At 43.0% G+C, this 21,816-nt stretch overlaps 1 protein-coding gene across 1 annotated transcript in view; it reads left to right on the top strand.

Annotated features, from left to right (window-relative positions):
* The window catches only part of LOC141911749 (DNA mismatch repair protein Mlh1-like), a 96,910-nt gene that overhangs the window by 71,011 nt on the left and 4,083 nt on the right, over positions 1-21,816 (top strand). Inside the window, exons 8-11 of the mRNA XM_074802784.1 lie at positions 16,812-16,924; positions 19,008-19,101; positions 20,089-20,327; positions 21,110-21,269. Coding sequence (XP_074658885.1) covers positions 16,812-16,924; positions 19,008-19,101; positions 20,089-20,327; positions 21,110-21,269 — 606 coding nt within the window. The remainder of the gene's footprint in view (positions 1-16,811; positions 16,925-19,007; positions 19,102-20,088; positions 20,328-21,109; positions 21,270-21,816) is intronic.

The raw sequence follows: 21,816 nt of genomic DNA, 5'->3' as shown, positions 1-21,816 counted from the left end.
GTCCTACTGCACATTAGTGACACCTGATGGATCCTCACTTGCCACAAGTAGAATACCCCATTGCCGCAGTAGTTGATGTCCTACTGCACACTAGCGACACCTGGTGGATCCTCACTTGCCACAAGTAGAATACCCCATTGCGGCAGTAGTTGATGTCCTACTGCACACTAGCGACACCTGGTGGATTCTCACTTGCCACAAGTGGAATACCCCATTGCCGCAGTAGTTGATGTCCTACTGCACACTAGCGACACCTGGTGGATCCTCACTTGCCACAAGTGGAATATTCTACTGCAGCAGTTGATGTCCTGCACACTAGCGACACCTGGTGGATCCTCACTTGCCCCTGAGGGCTACAGTAGTTCACCGAGCGCTTTTTGTATTTACGATCCAACGACTAGACGACGAAATCGGGAAGACGGTATCTGACTCACGTGTCGTATCACGTATAAATGACTTTGCACCAGTTTCAACCTATTCAACTGATAAAATCAAGCAATATCAACAAATTGAACATTGATGAACACGCACGCCCAACGCACCCAGCGCCGCTGACGTGGATAATTAAGTTGTCAGTGGCAGCGACCCTGAAACTTAATTGAGAGACAGTTATTAACATCGTTTAATCATCCACTGTTTACCGGTTATAATGAAGTTTGTGTCGGAAAAGTGAAACAGCAGCAGACCGACTGCTATCATCGAGACCCTGGATTGATGAGAGATCAGTGAAAGACTGACTGACTGACTGCTACCACCAGGATTCAAACACATGAATCCCGGATTGATAAGAGACCAGTGAAAGACTGACTGACTGCTACAACCAGGATTCAAACACATTAACCCTGGATTGATGAGAGACCAGTGAAAGACTGACTGACTGCTACCACCAGGATTCAAACACATGAACCCTGGATTGATGAGAGACCAGTGAAAGACTGACTGACTGCTACCACCAGGATTCAAACACATGAACCCTGGATTGATGAGAGACCAGTGAAAGACTGACTGACTGCTACTACCAGGATTCAAACACATGAACCCTGGATTGATGAGAGACCAGTGAAAGACTGACTGACTGCTACCACCAGGATTCAAACACATGAACCCTGGATTGATGAGAGACCAGTGAAAGACTGACTGACTGCTACCACCAGGATTCAAACACATGAACCCTGGATTGATGAGAGACCAGTGAAAGACTGACTGACTGCTACCACCAGGATTCAAACACATGAATCCTGGATTGATGAGAGACCAGTGAAAGACTGACTGACTGCTACCACGAGGATTCAAACACATGAACCCTGGATTGATGAGAGACCAGTGAAAGACTTTGACTGGCAGCGCGATCGATCAATGATATGATTTCCCGGGCTCTCGCGAGAAGCTACTCGGCGATTACTCAAACGGTCGTAAAACTCTTGAGAGAGATTTGTCCGATGCGGATAAAAATGAGACATCTGAAATTGTCGTCGATCCGCTCTCGCGAGCCTTTGTTCTGGTATTGTAGAGATTAAGAATACATTAATAACGACAGTTAGAGAGACACGACGCTGTTACCGTATAAGCTTCGTTGGACTTTTCAGCAAAAAAATTCCATGACGTTTGTTTTACCAGCTGATGACTGAGTCTACCGGAGGCTAGTTTCCATGTCTGCTGCTGTCTTTTTCTTTTAGATGTAATAGCGTGTTCATTCGCTGATAACTCGGCGGGGCTGTGTACTTCACCGCGCTGCTGCTGCTGCTGCGAGGAGACGGGGGTTCGCTGAGAACCTTTCGTGTCGGTTTCAGTCGCTGTTCTCTTTGAGAAGAACCAATCGTGTCTGTTCTTCAGTGACTGCCGTGAGGAGACTCGGGTTCGCTGAGAACCTTTCGTGTCGGTTTCAGTCGCTGTTCGTTTTGAGAAGAATCAATCGTGTCTTTTCTTCAGTGACTGCCGTGAGGAGACTCGGGTTCACCGAGAACGTATTGTGTTTGTTTTTAGTCACTGTTCTCTTCAAGAACTCGTGTGTCGGTTCTACTCGCTGTTCTACTCCAACCACAGCTATAATGAGGAGAGGGGGTTCAATAAGAACCCATGTGTCTGTTCTACTCGCTGCTCTCCCACCAGAGAGCTGTGAGGAGAGGTGGTTCATTAGGAACCCGTGTGCCCATTCTACTCGCTGTTTTCCCACCACAACCGTGGGAAGAGGAGGTTCACCGAGAACCCAATGCCTTTTTACAACAGCGGTAAGGAAATGGTTCACTGAGAACCCATGCTTTTGACCTAATGGTCACTACTCTCCCCCACAGCTGTGAGGGGAAGGGTTCACCGTGAACCCATGTTTTCAATCTAGCCACTGGCCCCACTTGTATTTGTGCTACTGTGCTACTGTCTATTTCAACTTGACTTGGAGCACTTCGGGTGCATAAATACATTTCAAGAACGTCGCCTTTCAACGCGTATCGATACATATATTGTCGAAGTAGCGGCCATATTTAGTCGTCTTATGTTCGGGCGCGTTTTGTCATTGAGAAACGTAAATCACTGCCTCTGACCGTCGTCGCAGCGATAGATCTCAGATTACATTACCATAAATCTAGTTTATTTGTTTATCCTTAACCGCTGAGTGTCGGTAAATATTTGATTGAATTGAACCGCGGTCGCCGCTGCAGCGGCACATCTGAGAGACGAGGGTGATATTTATTTATCGATGAGAATGTGGAAATCGAGCGAAGAGATGATTTGTGTTTTCGTATAAATGGGGTCGATAAATGAAACTAAGAAAGTGTATCTCTCCCTCTTACCTTTCATCTCTCCCCTCTCTTCTGCCTATTATCTCTCCCTCTCTCTTCCCTTCTTCCTATCATCTCTCTCTCTCCCCTTTTATCTCTCCCCTTATCTCCCATTCCTCTCCCTCCCTCTCCTCTCCTGTTATATCCCTCTCTCCCCCTTCCTCTCCTCCTGTCTTCCCTCTTGTCTCTCCCTCTCTTTCCCTCTCTCTTCACTCCCATCTCTCCCATCTCTCCCTCTCCTCTCCTTCTTCTCTCCTTCTCTCGTCTCTTCCTCTCCTCTCCATCTTTCCCTTCTTTCAGCTCCCTTCTCTCCCCTCACCCTCCCATCTCTCCCCCTCTCTTACTCCCTTCTCCCTCCAATTTCCCCCCTCTCCTTTCACACAATGCTAACTATATCTATGACTGATTGTATTTCCAATAATCCAGTTTTCTTGTTACTTGTTGCGACCGACTTTCTTAGCTTCAGCATTTATTGGATGTTTTTGTACAAAGGTGAATAATAGACCGACTCTCGGGGAGCGAGAGAAACTTCATCCGTGGCCGCTGCTGTCTCGCTGTCTCCTCGCTGCCGTCTCGCTGCCCGTCTCAGCCATTTATCTCTTGGTGTCTAAATGAATATTGGAAATGTATATATTGCATTTTTCATTGTCAGCGCGCTAACCCGTTTCATTGGTAGTTAATGACTCTGAATCCAGTTCCACAGTTGTGTGGGTTTAATTTGATTCTGGATCCAGTTCCACAGTTGTGTGGGTTGAATTTGACTCTGGATCCAGTTCCACAGTTGTGTGTGTTTTATTTAACTCTGGATTCAGTTTCACAGTTGTGTGGGTTTAATTTGACTCTAGACCCAGTTCCACAGTTGTGTGGGTTTAATTTGACTCTGGATTCAGTTTCATAGTTGCGTGGGTTTGATTTGACTCTGGATCCAGTTCCACAGTTGTGTGGGTTTAATTTGACTCTGGATCCAGTTCCACAGTTGTGTGGGTATAATTGAACGGGACAGAGGTGTCAAATTTAACCCGTACACCTCTCTAGAACCGTATTCTATGTATTATACTCGGTGCCATTATGTTGTTTTGGATGTAACACGATACTACGCATATTATTTTTTACCTTGGTGTAATAGAATGTGATGTGAGAACGCTGACGTCCTTTCACTCATGAATCTTACTCCATCAACGCGGCTCGCAGTCGCGGCCACTTCGCCCCGATAACCTTTTTAGTAATTGAGATTTTGCAACTCGGTGTCAACTCCGTACGTCTGCTCGTCGTTTGCGCGCGGTTGTGGTCATGCGTTTCATATCCTGACGTTCGTTCGATCGTGAAATCTGTGCGATGAACCCCGGTGTGCGGCGTGTTGCGTGCGGAGTATCATCGTGTCGGTGTTGTATCAATATTGCAATATTGTAATAAGATAAACCCCTAACTCATTATGACGTGTTGCGCCCTTGACTAAAAATGAGTTTAGACTGGTCCTAAAATTGTTAGATTGGTCATAGAACCAAAATGAGTTTAGACTGGTCTTAAGTTGTTAAATTGATTATAGAACAAAAATGAGTTTAGACTGGCCTTAAGTTGTAAGATTGGCTATGGAACCAAAATCAGCTTAGACTGATCATAAGTTGTTAGATTGGTTATAGAACCAAAATCAGCTTAGACTGATCATAACTTGTTAGATTGGTTATAGAACCAAAATCAGCTTAGACTGATCATAAGTTGTTAGATTGGTTATAGAACCAAAATCAGCTTAGAGTGATCATAACTTGTTAGATTGGTTATAGAACCAAAATCAGCTTAGACTGATCATAAGTTGTTAGATTGGTTATAGAACCAAAATCAGCTTAGACTGATCATAACTTGTTAGATTGGTTATAGAACCAAAATCAGCTTAGACTGATCATAAGTTGTTAGATTGGCTATAGAACCAAAATCAGCTTAGACTGATCATAAGTTGTTAGATTGGTTATAGAGCCAAAATCAGCTTAGACTGATCATAAGTTGTTAGATTGGTTAGAGGAACAAAATGAGTTTACACTAGTCTTAAGATGTTAGATTGGCTATGAAACCACTAAGGACATAAAGTGGCCTCATATGTTTGATTGGTTATAGAACAAAGACAATCTCTCAACCAAGATTACGTAACTCAGCCCCTGGGTACTTTAACTCAACTAGCTAATCTTTTGGGGTTGATAGCAAAAACATTTCTCTTGAGTGTCATTGATTTTATTCTACGCAGATAGACGTGATTGAATTGGTTGTAATTTCTAATTGAAGCTAGTGAAACACTCGGGTTCTACGCTGACTCTTAGTCACGTCTGGTAGCTTTTAACTGATGAACGAGTGCCATGCGCCGCCGTCCTTCAGATATCAATTTCATACTCGAAATCAAAATGAAACGTTTTCCCATTTGAACAACTGACTAAGTGTTTATCAACGTGTCGTATGTATAATCCCCTTTTAACCCTTCCAGTGCCGGCCAATCCTTACCTGAAAGCGCTGACGATAATTCTTCATAGAGATTACTTGTTGACTTACCTCGCAATCTTTCATCAGAGATTATAACTTATGGATGCACCGTTGTGTGTGCGATGTATGAACAAAGTCATTCGCCGATTTATACATCGCATCTCAGTGTTAATGCACCGGTATCTTTCAATCAAGGTCATAAATTGTGATGGATACACCATGGTGCGATGTATGGGCAAAGAAAATCGCCGATTCATACACCCATCGCACCTCAGTGTAGACGCACCGAGATGCACTGAAAGGGCTGTCCGAATATATGATCCAGTTCGGGCTAGCTCCTGCAGACTACCTGAATCTACTAGTTGGATGAGCGGCCTAATTTCAGTGATTTGAGCGCTGCGTCATGGCAGGTGTCAAAACCAATTAATACATTGCACCTCAGTGTAGATGCACTTGCACCTCAGTGTAGATGCACTGAAAGGGCTGTCAGAATATAGGATCCAGTTCGCGCTAGATCCTGCAGACTACCTGAATCAACTAGATGGATGAGCTGTCTAATTTCAGCGCTTCGCGTGCCGCCGTCAAAACATTTTTTTTACCGACGCTTTCAACGAAGAAAACTGAATCCGCGGAAACCGAAATGACGTTTCTCTATTTCCGTTATCGGGTGACGTCGCACGACAGGCGTCGTCGCGAACGTCGAAGAAAGTTTCCAATGCGATACGTCTTTTTCTCCGGTCATCGCGTGCAACGACGTGAGTGGTGCGAGATTTTCCTTCATCGATTAATTCTCGCTCCTTCGGTTATTCATGGGAGGATTTGATGCACTTTTAGTGCTAGTTCTCTTGAGCACCATCGCGTGCGTGTCCGTTCTTGCGTCCGTTGTATTCTTGTAACATCCTCTTACGGGAAAGGGTGAAAGGTCTCTAAATGTCGAATTACACTTATTAGTAAATTACTGTTGGGACTCAAAAATAGAAACGACCTCAGTGTGACGACTTTAAAGATGACCGGTTAACCGAGATTGACTTTACAGTAGTGAATAGCTCTCCGCTGATCTTCACCCGACCGAATTGAGGGTTCCTGAGGAACGTGAATCTCAGCGATGGTCGATCTACGCGCGGTGAGGAACGCTCTACTATCACGATCTTCACCCGACCGAATTGAGGGTTCCTGAGGAACGTGAATCTCAGCGATGGTCGATCTACGCGCGGTGAGGAACGCTCTACTATCACGATCTTCACCCGTCCGAATTGAGGGTTCCCGAGGAACGTGGATCTCAGCGATGGTCGATCTACGCGCGGTGAAGAACGCTCTACTATCACGATCGTCACCCGGCAGAATTGAGGGTTCCCAGGGAACGTGGATCTCAGTGATGGGTGGTTACTCGTCGCGCAATTTATCACGAACATTTTGAATGATAAGTCCGTATAATCAGCTTTGTCTTGTAAGCCGAACAGCGGTTAAGCCCCACCTGAGGTAGGATCCGAGTAGAGTATTATACCGACATCACTCCCGGGGGAAACGGCTTAATCGTAGTTTTAATGGTTGCGACAGCAGGTTTTACCCCCGGGGATGAACAAACTGAACACAGACGCTGCTTAAAAATCTAAACATCCTCCGGCGCGACAACGGCGTTGACATCGTCGCTGTTCTTTTAATGGCCATTCATGCTACAGGTACTGCGCGCGCGCGAGGGCTTCCCGCAAATAGAAATCCAATCCTTTAAGCTAGGGAAGGGTGGTGGACGGGGTGCGGCAAGTTTTTTCTATCCTTTAATCGCCCTATCATGCGGTGACTCGATCAAATTTCCACCGCTGTCGCCAAACGGCAGCAGACGACTTCGTCATTGATCGGCCGTTTGTTTGTCGATCGGTAAAATACGGTTGCATCATGAGAGATCATTAAAATCTCTCCTCCATCTCTCCCTCCCCCTCTCTCCCTCTCTCCCTCTCTCTCCCCCTTCCCCTCTCTCTCCCCCTCTCCCTCTCTCTTCTCTGTTTCCTGCCCTTTTGCATTAGACTTGCACAAGATGACACACGTTGACTAGTTGAAGTTGACCCAGTTAACCAACATTACAGCCAAATTAAACCCACACAACTGTGGAACTGGATCTAGAGTCAAATTAGACCTACACAACTGTGGAACTGGATCCAGAGTCAAAGTAAACCCACACAACTGTGGAACTGGATCCAGAGTCAAATCAAACCCACACAATTGTGGAGCTTGGTTCAGAGTCAAATCAAACCCACACAATTGTGGAGCTGGATCCAGAGTCAAATCAAACCCACACAACTGTGGAACTGGATCCAGAGTCAAATTAAACCTACACAACTGTGGAACTGGATCTAGAGTCAAATTAAACCCACACAACTGTGGAACTGGGCCAGGTTCAAATCAAACCCACACAACTGTGGAGCTGGATCTAGAGTCAAATTAAACCCACACAACTGTGGAGCTGGATCTAGAGTCAAATTAAACCCACACAATTGTGGAGCTGGATCCAGAGTCAAATCAAACCCACACAACTGTGGAGCTGGATCCAGAGTGAAATTATGCCCACAAAGAGAACTGAAGCAGGAACATATTGACCTATGAAACTGTCGGTTCTGCGACAATAAATCAATGTAGAACTTTTGATCCCGTTGCGTCGTACTTGATGTCAATTTAAAGAAAACGAATTCCTCGATAGACCACGCGTCGATGAGCAGATGATACGAACGTCCGATTCTCATTACAAGCAGACGGACGTTATTCGCGATCGGTCACGCGCGAAATAAAAGTATTAGTCGCTGCAAAACCGCGCGAAATATATATTTGTCTTTCTTACGAGCGACGCGGGTGGCATCTCTCGCGCGCGAAGTCGACTCGGCGTTAAGACGACGACGATGATGATGCTGATGATGATGTAAAGCATAACGCGGCGCGATAAATATTGCTTAGTTACAAGCGACGGAACACGACGAGCCCGTGCCTGCCTCGATGAAAACGAACAGACCGCGATTTGCGTCTCTTGTAATCTTTTCTAGCTATGAGGGATCGGATCCATCTTTCATCGATGTTCGACGACCTGTGGGAATCTGAGACTCGCGTAGGACGGGTCGCGACTGTCGGTTGAAACTGGTCTCAGTCATCAGTTGCAAGAGCAGCGTAGGTCAGTTGCGACTCGGCCCCTAAACGCCGCCTTTGGAAAAGGTCGGGACTGATAGAACGATGACCACACTCAAACGTGGTGAACGGATAATAAGATAAAATCCCACTATTTACAGATTAAAAGAATTTAAAAACCAGAATTTATTTATTAAATCTAAAATATTTAAAAGACACGACGTTTCGATCTCACCCTAGAGATCATCGTCAGGTGTGACATCGTCACCTGACTTTTAGAATTTCCAGCTATTTGAATAAGTGGGAACCCCCTAGCAAAATTGGATCCCCCGGTGGAGATATGGATATGTTGCAGAGAGTAAAAAATGAGTGACTCAGTATAACAGGCACTGGCTGGTAAGACCTCGGGACACGGTGCTAGAAGCCCCCCCCCCCCCTATTGTCTGTATAGAATTACACACCGTCATTGGTATCGCCGATGATTTATCTAACGTACTTAAAAAGTTATTTACGCGTAAGATGTAAAAGTAGTCTTCAAAATGGTCTTAATTCAGGGACTGCTTTGATTTAGGCAATAGGAAAACCAAAAGGTTGATCGTGCACCTTTTTTTGATGATTTTTTCAGTCTCTCTAGAAATATAAACACGATTTAGTGAACACTTATTCGATCGTTCGAAAAGGTCTAAAAGATGGCGCTGTAGTTTCATTTAGATTTAGTATTTTATTCGTCTAAGCTGGGGTATACGGGTAATCAGAGAGAGGGAGAAGGAGAGAGAGGGAGAGGGAGAGGGAGAGAGGGAGAGAGAGGGAGAGGGAGAGAGAGGGAGAGGGAGAGGGAGAGGGAGAGGGAGAGGGAGAGAGAGAGAGAGAGAGAGAGAGGGAGAGAGAGAGAGGGAAAGAGAGAGGGAAAGAGAGAGGGAGAGAGAGAGGGAGAGAGAGAGGGAGAGAGAGGGAGGGAGAGCGGGAGAGAGAGAAAGTTGTACGACTGGTAGTTGATACGGAAGGCTCTCCTAAACCGTGTTGATATCGGCTCTTCACTCTACAATCACGGCTAACAGCTTTCCAGCGGATCCAATTATCCTAAGAAGTGTCTTGCGGAATTTGTCATCTCAAGATTCATATAACAGTGCTCGAATTACATCTCAGCGTTAGCCAGCGAACGGCGCGAAGCGAGTTTGTAGAGACACAACTGACGAACGTGTTTTTGTTGTAATGAAAGGTCACGTTGTTTACAATGCCTCGAAAAAAACTTCTGGCAACGCGAGGGACGGCGAGTTAGGTAATATATATATATATATATAAGAATGTTTTACCACTGTCAACTTTACCACAGTAAGAGACAGAGCCAACTTTATTTCATAAATGCCTACTCGGTATTTGACACCGACTCGCGGTAGAATTTTACCAGTCTCAATTTTACCACAGTAAGAGACAGAGCCAACTTTATTTCACAAACGCCTACTCGGTATTTGACACCGACTCGGGGTAGAATTTTACCAGTCTCAACTTTACGGCAGTAAGAGACAGAGCCAACTTTATTTCACAAACGCCTACTCGGTATTTGACACCGACTCGGGGTAGAATTTTACCAGTCTCAATTTTACCGCAGTAAGAGACAGGGTCTACTGTATTTCACAAACGCCTACTCAGTATTTGACACCGACTCGGGGTAGAATTTTATCAGTCTCAATTTTACCGCAGTAAGAGACAGAGCCAACTTTATTTCACAAACGCTTACTCGGTATTTGACACCGACTCGGGGTAGAATTTTACCAGTCTCAATTTTACCGCAGTAAGAGACAGGGTCTACTGTATTTCACAAACTCTTACTCAGTATTTGACATCAACTCGGGGTAGAATTTTACCAGTCTCAACTTTACCGCAGTAAGAGACTTTACCGCAGTAAGAGACAGAGTCTACTGTATTTCACACAAACTCTTACTCAGTATTTAACATGAACTGGGGGTAGAATCTTATCAGTTTCATATTTGCTAACATTGACAGTCTTGAGAGTCTATTGTATGCATTACTTCAAGAGTCGAAGCACACGATCGATCAGTACCGATCTCTCTAAACTGCAAGTGTCGATTTATTCAATTTGTCAGGAAATTATTCGCTCATGGATTGTTTGTTCATTCATTATTATCGTTGATTACGACGACAAGGGAATGGAATTGGTCGGACATGATCGCCGATGGCGGCCATATTCGCCGTCTGCCCTCAGTCGCGCCATGCGTTGAATTATCGCGATTGACGTTTTCGATGAGTTCAGCGATGGGTTAATTGTGAATGTAACTCACAGTTGTCTGATGTGACGATGGTTTATCCCCTGCGCGCGCGCTTGATGAACAAAACTCCCAATCAGCGAGAGGAATTTACGGCAAAACTGTCGAAGGATTAGAAATAGATTTTTACCGGTAAAAGTGGGCCACTGTCGCGCCGACTGAGCTGGAAAATGTTGTAATCTAGTAAGAATTGATTGTCAGAAAAAATGTAGTCTTTGGCGTGTATTCCTGATTGTCAGCAACAGTGTCTGAAAAAACTTTACTGTCCCCCCTGATGCTCAAAGAGCTGTCAAGCATCACCGATTGTTAGGAACAGTCTCTGAAAATAGTTTACTGTCCCCCCTGACACACACAGAGCTGTCAACCATCCCTGAATGTCAGCAACAGTCTCTGAAAATACTTTACTGTCCCCTCTGACGCACAAAGAGCTGTCAATCATCCCTGATTATTAGGAACAGCCTCTGAAAATACTTAACTGTCCCCTCTGACGCACAAAGAGCTGTCAACCATTAATTTCAACCAGCATTTATCAGTCTCTGCGTCGATGATCGTTTCGCGACAACAATAACTTAACCAAAATTAAAAATCACCGCGCGATTATTCAGCGGCGATTCCATTTTTAACTGAAGTATGTGTCTATGTACACGAACACACCCAACGTATATTCAAAAACATCGATCAATCTTAATTCGGCGACGTCGCATCTCGCGCGCGCGATTAATTTTTCGAATCCCGCCGATGATGATCGCGCGATCGCGGTTGTTTGTCGTCAAACAATAATTAATCGTCATCGGGAAAACAAATTTCCAGGATTTTTTACGACGATTAATCTTCGTTTGTCGGGTTTTAATTTTTTTTTTCGGGGAAATATTGTTTCGATTGATCGCGCAGGCAGGGGTCAATAAATACAATATCATATTGGAATAGAATTTTTCTGTCGCGCCTTAATGTCGTGCGCGAATTGTTTGAAATGAATGATCATTTTTCAAATTGAAATAAACGTCATTTTAATGTAGATCCTCCGATGCCTGCTGCGGCAATCGACGAAGGATTTTGTTTATGAATTTGAATTTGCGGTTGAGGTTGAATTCTAGAAATTTCTCCAATTACCTCTGAAAATGATTTAGAAATTACTGTAGCCTAGAACGCTCAAAATCAGAATTTACCTTAGAGCTCTTGAAATTGAAATTAACTCTAGAACTCTTAAAGTTAGAATTAACTCTAGAACTCTTAAAATTGGAATTAACTGTAGAAATCTTAAGATTAAATCTTAAAATTAGAATTTACCTTTGAACTCTTAAAATTTGAATTTACCTTAGAACTCTTGAAATTGAAATAAACTGTAGAACTCTTAAGATTAAAATTCACCGTAGAACATTTGAAATTAAAATTAACTTGAACTCTTGAAATTAGAATTTACCTTTGAACTGTTAAAATAAGAATTTACCTTAGAACTCTTGAAATTAAAATAAACTGTAGAATTCTTGAAATTAGAATTAACTCTAGAACTCTTAAAATTAGAATTTACCTTAGAACTAGAATTAGACCTCACTGCCACTTGTATTTGAGAGTAGTTTCTACTATTCTAAAGAGCTCTACAACTACCAGAAATATCGAATTACTCTCGAAATCAGGATTATTTCTAGTTCGTTTTCAATTAAACGACCATTTTAGATGTCAAATTGTGGTGAAATTTTACTTCACAGATAGACACACCAATGTCTAGTCCAGTCTGAAAATTCAATGTCTAGTCCAGTCTGAAAATACAATGTCTAGTCCAGTCTGAAAATTCAATGTCTAGTCCAGTCTGAAAATACAATGTCTAGTCCAGTCTGAAAATTCAATGTCTAGTCCAGTCTGAAAATACAATGTCTAGTCCAGTCTGAAAATACAATGTCTAGTCCAGTCTGAAAATTCAATGTCTAGTCCAGTCTGAAAATTCAATGTCTAGTCCAGTCTGAAAATTCAATGTCTAGTCCAGTCTGAAAATTCAATGTCTAGTCCAGTCTGAAAATTCAATGTCTAGTCCAGTCTGAAAATTCAATGTCTAGTCCAGTCTGAAAATTCAACTTCTAGTTTGGTCTGAAAACTCACCGTCTAGTACTAAGAAAATTGGGTTAATAATAATAATAATAATGATGATAATGAAAATAAGATATGCTTTCATATAGCGCTATTTTCTAAAAAAAAAAAGACTCATTGCGCTTAACGTAAAATACTAGTTCCACACCCAACATAAAACACTGTTCATCGCATAAATGCAATTTCCCTCATTGTTGCGCTTATTCATCAACAAAAGAAAGTAAAATCATTTCCTACCTTGGTATTCATCACACCGCGTAGATCACGTATAACTTTCACTGTCGCTTTTTTATCCGGTCTGCGAAAACCCGAAACTCGTTTGCGCGCTCGCGCAGCGATCGGTCCGTTTTTAAAAACCGCGCAGATTTCGAGAAAAACCAAATCGCCGTCCGTTATTTCGGATTTCGGTCGTTCGATCCGATCGAAGTCTCGATTTCGGCGTCGTCGTCGCGAGCAAATGACATTTCGATTCCTTTTTCGTATAAATCTGATTAATAACCGGTCGGACGACGAGGACGGATTAAAAAATTTAACGACTTTAATCGGTTTTAACGACGGCGCGCGCCGAACGACGACGCGAAATCGTTAGAAACTCGGTCCGTCTGACGGATGATGAAAGTTATTATACGTTCCGCGCCGGAGCAGACGTCGCTAAATTCTCGCTGATTCGATTTTAGTATCTTTTAATCCTATTTATTTAGACGGATAATGAGAGCATCTTTCTAAGGCGGTTCTGGTGTTGCTCTCTATCTCTCTCCCTCTCTCTATCTCTCTCTCTCTCTGCTGCTGTTTTGAGTTTTCCCACACTGGAAACTTTCCGTTATATTTTGCGCGTGCTGCCATGCGGTGGCATTTATTCGAACTACGTAATCCATCTGCCAATAGTGTGTCGTAGTTTAGATCATGAAAGCGCATGTCTTTACCACTCGATAAGGGTTTAAACATCAAATTATTCGTCCGATAGTTAGACAGATTTTTGGGAGTGGACATCTTTGCTCAGGAGAATCCACAGATCGTTAATTGTAATTCATGGTTCGATGATGTCATAAGGGGAATTATGGAAGTGGACATCTTTGCTCAGAAGGATCCACAGATCGTTAATTGTAATTCATGGTTCGATGATGTCATAGGGGGAATTATGGAAGCGGACATCTTTGCTCTGAAGGATCCACAGATCGTTAATTGTAATTCATGGTTCGATGATGTCATAGGGGGAATTATGGAAGCGGACATCTTTGCTCTGAAGGATCCACTGATCGTTAATTGTAATTCATGGTTCGATGATGTCATAGGGGGAATTATGGAAGCGGACATCTTTGCTCTGAAGGATCCACTGATCGTTAATTGTAATTCATGGTTCGATGATGTCATAGGGGGAATTATGGAAGCATACATCTTTGCTCTGAAGGATCCACTGATCGTTAATTGTAATTCATGGTTCGATGATGTCATAGGGGGAATTATGGAAGCGGACATCTTTGCTCAGGAGGATCCACAGATCGTTAATTGTAATTCATGGTTCGATGATGTCATAGGGGGAATTATGGAAGCGGACATCTTTGCTCTGAAGGATCCACAGATCGTTAGTTGTAATGATTTAATGATGTCATAGGGGGAATTATGGAAGCGGACATCTTTGCTCTGAAGGATCCACAGATCGTTAATTGTAATTCATGGTTCGATGACGTCATAGGGGGAATTATTGAAGCAGACATCTTTGCTCAGAAGGTCAAATAATCATTTGTGATGCATAGTTACGACGTTGTATTATATTAGTATTTATGGGTGCACCCGTCTTGCGGGAGGGCTTTATGAAAATGGGTTGATAATAATAATTCCTAAATTCTTAAGAGATTTTGAAGTTTTCGTCAAATTTTCTTGTTCGCGGGCGTGTATCAGGTTATCTTGTTCGCGCGCATTCGAAACTAGACACAAACTTCTTTTCATCCTTTGCACGTCGTGCGTTCACTTCACGAACAATTGAAATAAAAAAAACAAACTTTAAATCCTGCCCGTGTTGTCGGTATAGTAACACACAACAGCGGCGCTCACTCACCGGGGAAAGTGTAAACGGTAATCGTAAACTCGAAAAGTAAAATGAAAAAAACGCCACGCGTCGGCAATCCCTCAACTGCGATCTTATTTCCCTGTGTGCTCCGTCCCTGTTCAGTTGTTGTTAACTTGTCTAAGTCGCTAAAAGTGTCATTATTCTCCTGTCTGGCAGAATTACAGTTTTTGCCTTTCATGTTTTCTATTGAAAATGTCATCAGGGATTACGAGCTCGGATCGGATTAAAACTTTCCGCGTAATTGTTATAAGTTTTACGCTATGAGCTGGTTGCATTGTGCGTGTTTAATATAACTCTTGGTCCAGTTCCACAGTTGTGTGGGTTTAATACAACTCTGGATCCAGTTCCACAGTTGTTAGGGTTTAATTTGATTCTGAACCCAGTTCCACAGTTATGTGGGTTTAATATAACTCTGGATCCAGTTCCACAATTGTTAGGGTTTAATTTGACTCTGAACCCAGTTCCACAGTTGTTAGGGTTTAATTTGACTCTGGATCCAGTTCCACAGTTGTTAGGGTTTGATTTGACTCTGGATCCAGTTCCACAGTTGTTAGGGTTTGATTTGACTCTGGATCCAGTTTCACAGTTGTTAAGGTTTGATTTGACTATGAACCCAGTTTAACAGTTGTGTGGGTTTAATTTGACTGTGGATCCAGTTCCACAGTTGTGTGTGTTTAATTTGACTCTGGATCCAGTTTCACAGTTGTGTGGGTTTAATTTGACTCTGGATCCATTTTCACAGTTGTTAAGGTTTGATTTGACTATGAACCCAGTTTAACAGTTGTGTGGGTTTAATTTGACTGTGGATCCAGTTCCACAGTTGTGTGTGTTTAATTTGACTCTGGATCCAGTTTCACAGTTGTGTGGGTTTAATTTGACTCTGGATCCAGTTTCACAGTTGTGTGGGTTTAATTTGACTCTGGATCCAGTTCCACAGTTGTGTGTGTTTAATTTGACTCTGGATCCAGTTTCACAGTTGTGTGTGTTTAATTTGACTCTGGATCCAGTTCCACAGTTGTGTGGGTTTAATACAACTCTGGATCCAGTTCCACAGTTGTTAGGGTTTAATTTGATTCTGAACTCAGTTCCACAGTTATGTGGGTTTAATATAACTCTGGATCCAGTTCCACAGTTGTTAGGGTTTAATTTGACTCTGAACCCAGTTCCACAGTTGTTAGGGTTTAATTTGACTCTGGATCCAGTTCCACAGTTGTTAGGGTTTGATTTGACTCTGGATCCAGTTCCACAGTTGTTAGGGTTTGATTTGACTCTGGATCCAGTTTCACAGTTGTTAAGGTTTGATTTGACTATGAACCCAGTTTAACAGTTGTGTGGGTTTAATTTGACTGTGGATCCAGTTCCACAGTTGTGTGTGTTTAATTTGACTCTGGATCCAGTTTCACAGTTGTGTGGGTTTAATTTGACTCTGGATCCAGTTTCACAGTTGTTAAGGTTTGATTTGACTATGAACCCAGTTTAACAGTTGTGTGGGTTTAATTTGACTGTGGATCCAGTTCCACAGTTGTGTGTGTTTAATTTGACTCTGGATCCAGTTTCACAGTTGTGTGGGTTTAATTTGACTCTGGATCCAGTTTCACAGTTGTGTGGGTTTAATTTGACTCTGGATCCAGTTTCACAGTTGTGTGGGTTTAATTTGACTGTGGATCCAGTTCCACAGTTGTGTGTGTTTAATTTGACTCTGGATCCAGTTTCACAGTTGTGTGGGTTTAATTTGGCTCTTGATCCAGTTCCACAGTTGTGTGTGTTTAATTTGACTCTGGATCCAGTTTCACAGTTGTGTGTGTTTAATTTGACTCTGGATCCAGTTTCACAGTTGTGTGGGTTTAATTTGACTCTGGATCCAGTTTCACAGTTGTGTGGGTTTAATTTGACTCTGGATCCAGTTTCACAGTTGTGTGGGTTTAATTTGACTCTGGATCCAGTTCCACAGTTGTGTGTGTTTTGGTAAGGGTTCTATATCCGCTCGTATATCCTAAACTGACCGCAGTTTTCTCGATATTTTTACAGAGAGCTGTTAGACGTAAATCGCACTGATGAGAAGATCGGTTATACGGTTTCCGGTAACGTCACTAACGCTAACTACGGCGTAAAGAAATCCGTATTTCTGCTGTTTATAAATCGTAAGTAATTCGTCCGAATTTACATCTACGTGCATTGTTTATGAATTGTAATCCTTTCGAAATTACGTTCTCGTGGAACGCGTTTCACAGTCGTCATCGTCGTGTGGTGGTCGACGACATTTTTCCGGATTTCGAACTTAAGTAGATACGACTACTAAACGTTGAACTGTTTTCAGATAATACCCAATAGAATAGGCGCACTCAGACCTGGGGACTTGATTGGATACCAGGGGCACCTCACCTTAGCACTTGTAGCTGTGTACGAAGCTTTAACCCTTTCAGTGAGTCTACACCGCAGTGCGGTGTATAAATCTGTGATGGATTTTGCTCGTACACCGCATTGCGGTGTATTTATTTAATTAGTAATTGATAATTATCTCAAACATAGTAAAATAATAATAACTAACGATACACCGCGCCGCGGTGTAGACGCACTATAGTGCTATTCCCCTTATTCAACACACTAGGGTGGAATTTTTCAGAATTTTCAAATTATCTCCAGCACTATAGGGTATTAATTAGTCAGCACTGAAAGGGTTAAAGCTTGCTTGTCCCTCTCCATATTGTCAATCAACTGTCAAATACAGTACGGTGCTTGTCCCATGCACTTTTTCTAGTTCTGGTATTGTATATATGTCTATACTGTTTCGGTGTTCAACGACGATCATGTCATTTGATGATGATGAATAAACTAACTTGTAACTTGTAACTTGTTTTCCATTTCCGAGTTAAGATATATCTCAAAAATGTACTTGTTAATGTCTTAACCCTTTCATTGCTGACTAATTGATACCCTATAGTGCTGGAGATAATTTGAAAATTTTAAGCAATTCCATCCTAGTGTGTTGAATAACAGGAATACCACTATAGTGCGTCTACACCGCGGCGCAGTGTATCGTTAGTTACTAGTATTTCACTATGTTTGACAAGTGCTGCCTTTTTTCAAGAGAGATAATTACTAATTACATCAATACACAACATTGCGGTGTACTAGCAAAATCTATCACTGATTTATACACCGCACTGCGGTGTAGACGCACTGAAAGGGTTAAGCTTAGAACTGGATCCCGATGTTTCTATACTGACCCGTATAAATTCAACTGTTTTATATGAATATTTATTTTTTTTATGAATATTGAATGAAACTTGACCTTGGCAGTGGCGGCGGCGAAGGTATTTAATATCCGTCTGCCGCTAACCGTGCATTTTCAATCAGGTCTTGATCGACAATGAGTATTATTACCGAACGTGTCCGATTACCTCGGAAACGAACATTAGTAGGTTTCCATTTATACGGCGTGCGCCGCGCGTCGCGAGTTAAAAGTCACTACATCACCGCTTGAAACTGTCACGAGATACCGTCGTCATTTAGTCAACGATACGCTATACGAGACACTTCAAATATCCTCCCCTCTCCCCCTCTTTCCCCGTCTCCCCTTTTCCCCGTTAGCTTTCCGATGCATACTGACGTAAAATACCCGCTAGAAAACTCTAGAATATAAAAAGCATTTTGAATATCAAATTTTGAAGAGTAGTAAAATATAGCTTTGATTGAATTTTAGTTACTAGGTATTATGGATTTGAACCTGATGGCATTGGGATTCGCCACGGTAGGAAACCCTGCCACACTAGACCAAGAATCCCTCCCTCTGTCCCTCCCTCTGTCTTCCCTCCCTCCCTCCCTCTGTCCCTCCCTCCCTCTGTCTTCCCTCCCTCTGTTCCCTCTGTCCCTCCCTCTGTCCCTCCTTCCCTCCCTCTGTCCCTCCCTCTCTCCCTCTGTCCCTCCCTCCCTCTGTCCCTCCCTCCCTCTGTCCCTCCCTCTGTCCCTCCCTCTCTTCATGGCCTCTTCTCTTTCCCCTCTCCCTCCCTCCCTCTGTCCCCCCTCCCTCTGTCCCTCCCTCCCTCCCTCCCTCTGTCCCTCCCTCCCTCCCTCTGTCTCTCCCTCCCTCTGTCTCTCCCTCCCTCTGTCCCTCCCTCTCCATCGCCTCTTCTCTTTCCCCTCTCCCTCGCTCCCTCTCTCTCCCTCCATCTCTCCCTCTTCTGCCCTTTCTCTCCTCTCTATCTTTCTCACATTCTCTTTCAGATCGTCTTGTGGACTCGTCGTCGCTACGTAAAGCCATTGATACCGTTTACCAGGCGTACCTTCCCAAAGGGATGCATCCTTTTATATACCTGAGGTAACCGTATATCGTGAGCTAGCGCGAGTGTTAAATGCTCGCGCCGGTTTAAAATCGCTTTGAAATTCGCATCGCGCGCCGGTGAAATCAATGAGTAGTAACGTTATATTCCTAAAAGCTTAATAGGCTTGAATCGGGTTTCGGCTCGAAAATATTCCCATCCGATAATGAACGCGGTCTTTGTTAGCGATTTCCTTTAACACGGGTATTAGCGAAGTTAACGAACTCCGTTGAAAAGCCAAACCGGATAGCTGGTGTAGCGTTTCAAAATTTCGAATTCAGTTTCGTCGACTTGTTGCGCGGTTTCACGGTTTTTTCGACGTAAGCTTAATTCGTCGTCGCGCAAATTCGGTTGAACTGGGGGATTCGAATTCGGTTGAACCGGGGGGATTCGAATTCGGTTGAACTGGGGGATACGAATTCGGTTGTACCGGGGGATTCAAATTTGGTTGTACCGGGGGATTTGAATTTTGGTTGAACCGGGGGGGGGGGGGATCCGTTAGTGCTTCGATCCTCTAAACCTTATTTTATTTACACTCAAACCCATTACACGTGTTAGAGGGACAACACAAAATTTACAGATACAAAATAAACTTGTGTTCAATTAAACGAACAGATATAACATAGTAACTAATTCGGACTATCCATGCATAGAGATATCCATTCAAATAAAACACTAGAAAATTCTAATGAGAACAATCATTCATTAGACAAATGCAATAGAATGCTGACTCCGATGAGGGCCCTTGTGCTGTTCTGTCTATTCCACCAGATGGCGCGCCCGTCAACAGAACAACTCAATCCACATCTAGTTCATTTTAGACGAATTCATATTTTTCATTTCATTGTTAGCTTTAAATGAAAAATAGATAACTATAGATTGATTTCAACCCCGTAGAGGTTGACCTTGAAAATGGCCTCATAACTGAGAAATGGGGTCGAAATTGAAAAAAGTTTTCTGATGGCGTATTTTGTTTGTTTTTGCAGTATTGAAATCTCGCCTGCGAACATCGACGTGAACGTGCACCCGACGAAACACGAGGTCCATTTCCTGCACGAGGACGCGATCGTCGAATCGATTCAGCAGACGATCGACGCGCGTCTGCTCGGCGCCAACGAGTCGCGCACGTTCTTCGTGCAGGCGTTGTTACCGGGCAACAACGCGGCGACGTCGTCATCGGTCGACGTCGCGCCGACGAACGATAAAACGACGTCGGCTAATCGAGGTTAGTGGTCGCGGCTACGACCTAGTTTCACGAGCCGGTCGGGAAGAAGTCGACGGAAAAGCGAGTTAAAGCTCAGACGGGCAATTTTTTGCGGCGCAATTTTAGCGCGACTGAGAAATCGCGTGAAAATCGCTTAGCCCTTTCAGTCCTGACTAATTAATGGGCCCCCAGTTTCACATAAAAAGTTTTAACTCACATTTTTGGTTTAATTGCTGTTGGTTACTTCATGTTTTCAATGAGGACAACAATTCAAATTTAACCGTTTTAGGCTAAAACTTTTTCGTGAAACTGGGCCCTGGAGATAACTTTTAAATTTTGAAAAATTCCACCCTAGTGTATTGAATAATGGGATATCACTATAGTGCGTCTACACCACGGTGCGGTGTCTATTGTTAGTCACTAATATTTCACTGTTAGACAGGTGCTGCCATCTTTCATTAGAGATAAAAACTAATTACTAATTACAACGATATACTGCAGCCAAAAATGCTCATGTGATCGCGGCTTACGTTTGACAGGTGCTGCCATCTTTCAATAGAGAGAAAAACTTTTTAAACCAATAGGTGCGGTGTAATAGCACAATCCATTACCGATTAATACACCGCACTGCGGTGTAGATGCACTGAAAGGGTTAAATGAAAATGGTCACCCTGACTCGAGAGCGTGGTTTTATCGACCAGTTTTAACTTAAACTCGATGCTCAATAGTTGTGTTACACATTACGGTAAATAAGTTCAGAACGGTCGCGAGGTTTCAAGAATTCTTTGGCGTCTTTTTTCCAGGTGACGCCGGCGTTAAAACATACGCCCATCAGATGGTACGTACCGACAGCCGCGCCCGGAAACTCGATGCCTTTTTCTCGGCCGCTAAATCGCCTACGCGCGACGAACCCGAGGTTGCAGCCGACATCGCGACAACATCGAAACACGATCCACAACCGAGGTAAACTACGACGATTGAATTAATTTTTAACTCCAAAGTGATAATAACGCCCTTTTGATGAAATTAATTCAGCATTTCAGGATCCGGTTCGACGGTTTTGAGTTGATAGTCAAATCTCAACTCACAACTTTGGAATTGGGTCCTGCTTTTTTCAAAGTCTACCCTTTTATAGCCGCGTATTATTTAGTCATAATCTTTATTGAAATGTGGCAGCATCGAGGTTTGAAAAAATAACCAGGAAAACCTGGGAAATTCAGGGAATTCGGATTCGCTTTTTACGACACGTTTCTTTACCAATACATGATTCGTGAAAAATTAATTGATTTTAATGTTTTGAGGAATGAGTGAGTGATTTACATGTGAATGCACTCTCTAATTAAGAGCGGGCAAAATTTGACTTAGGTCTTAGAATGCTAAATACGATTTATTTCATTATTTGAGTACTTTCCGCATGAAACCTTGGAAGGAAAGCAGAAAAGAATTCTAAAAAAGAGTGAAAATTGTGATATATTTGACTCAAATTATGGGAGAAAAAAATAAAAAAAAG

This window comes from Tubulanus polymorphus, chromosome 10 (genome assembly GCF_964204645.1).
Source record: "Tubulanus polymorphus chromosome 10, tnTubPoly1.2, whole genome shotgun sequence".
In the NCBI taxonomy this organism is placed as follows: domain Eukaryota; kingdom Metazoa; phylum Nemertea; class Palaeonemertea; order Tubulaniformes; family Tubulanidae; genus Tubulanus; species Tubulanus polymorphus.
Note: the sequence above shows the minus strand (reverse complement) of the source record. Positions and strands in the feature narration are given on the sequence as shown.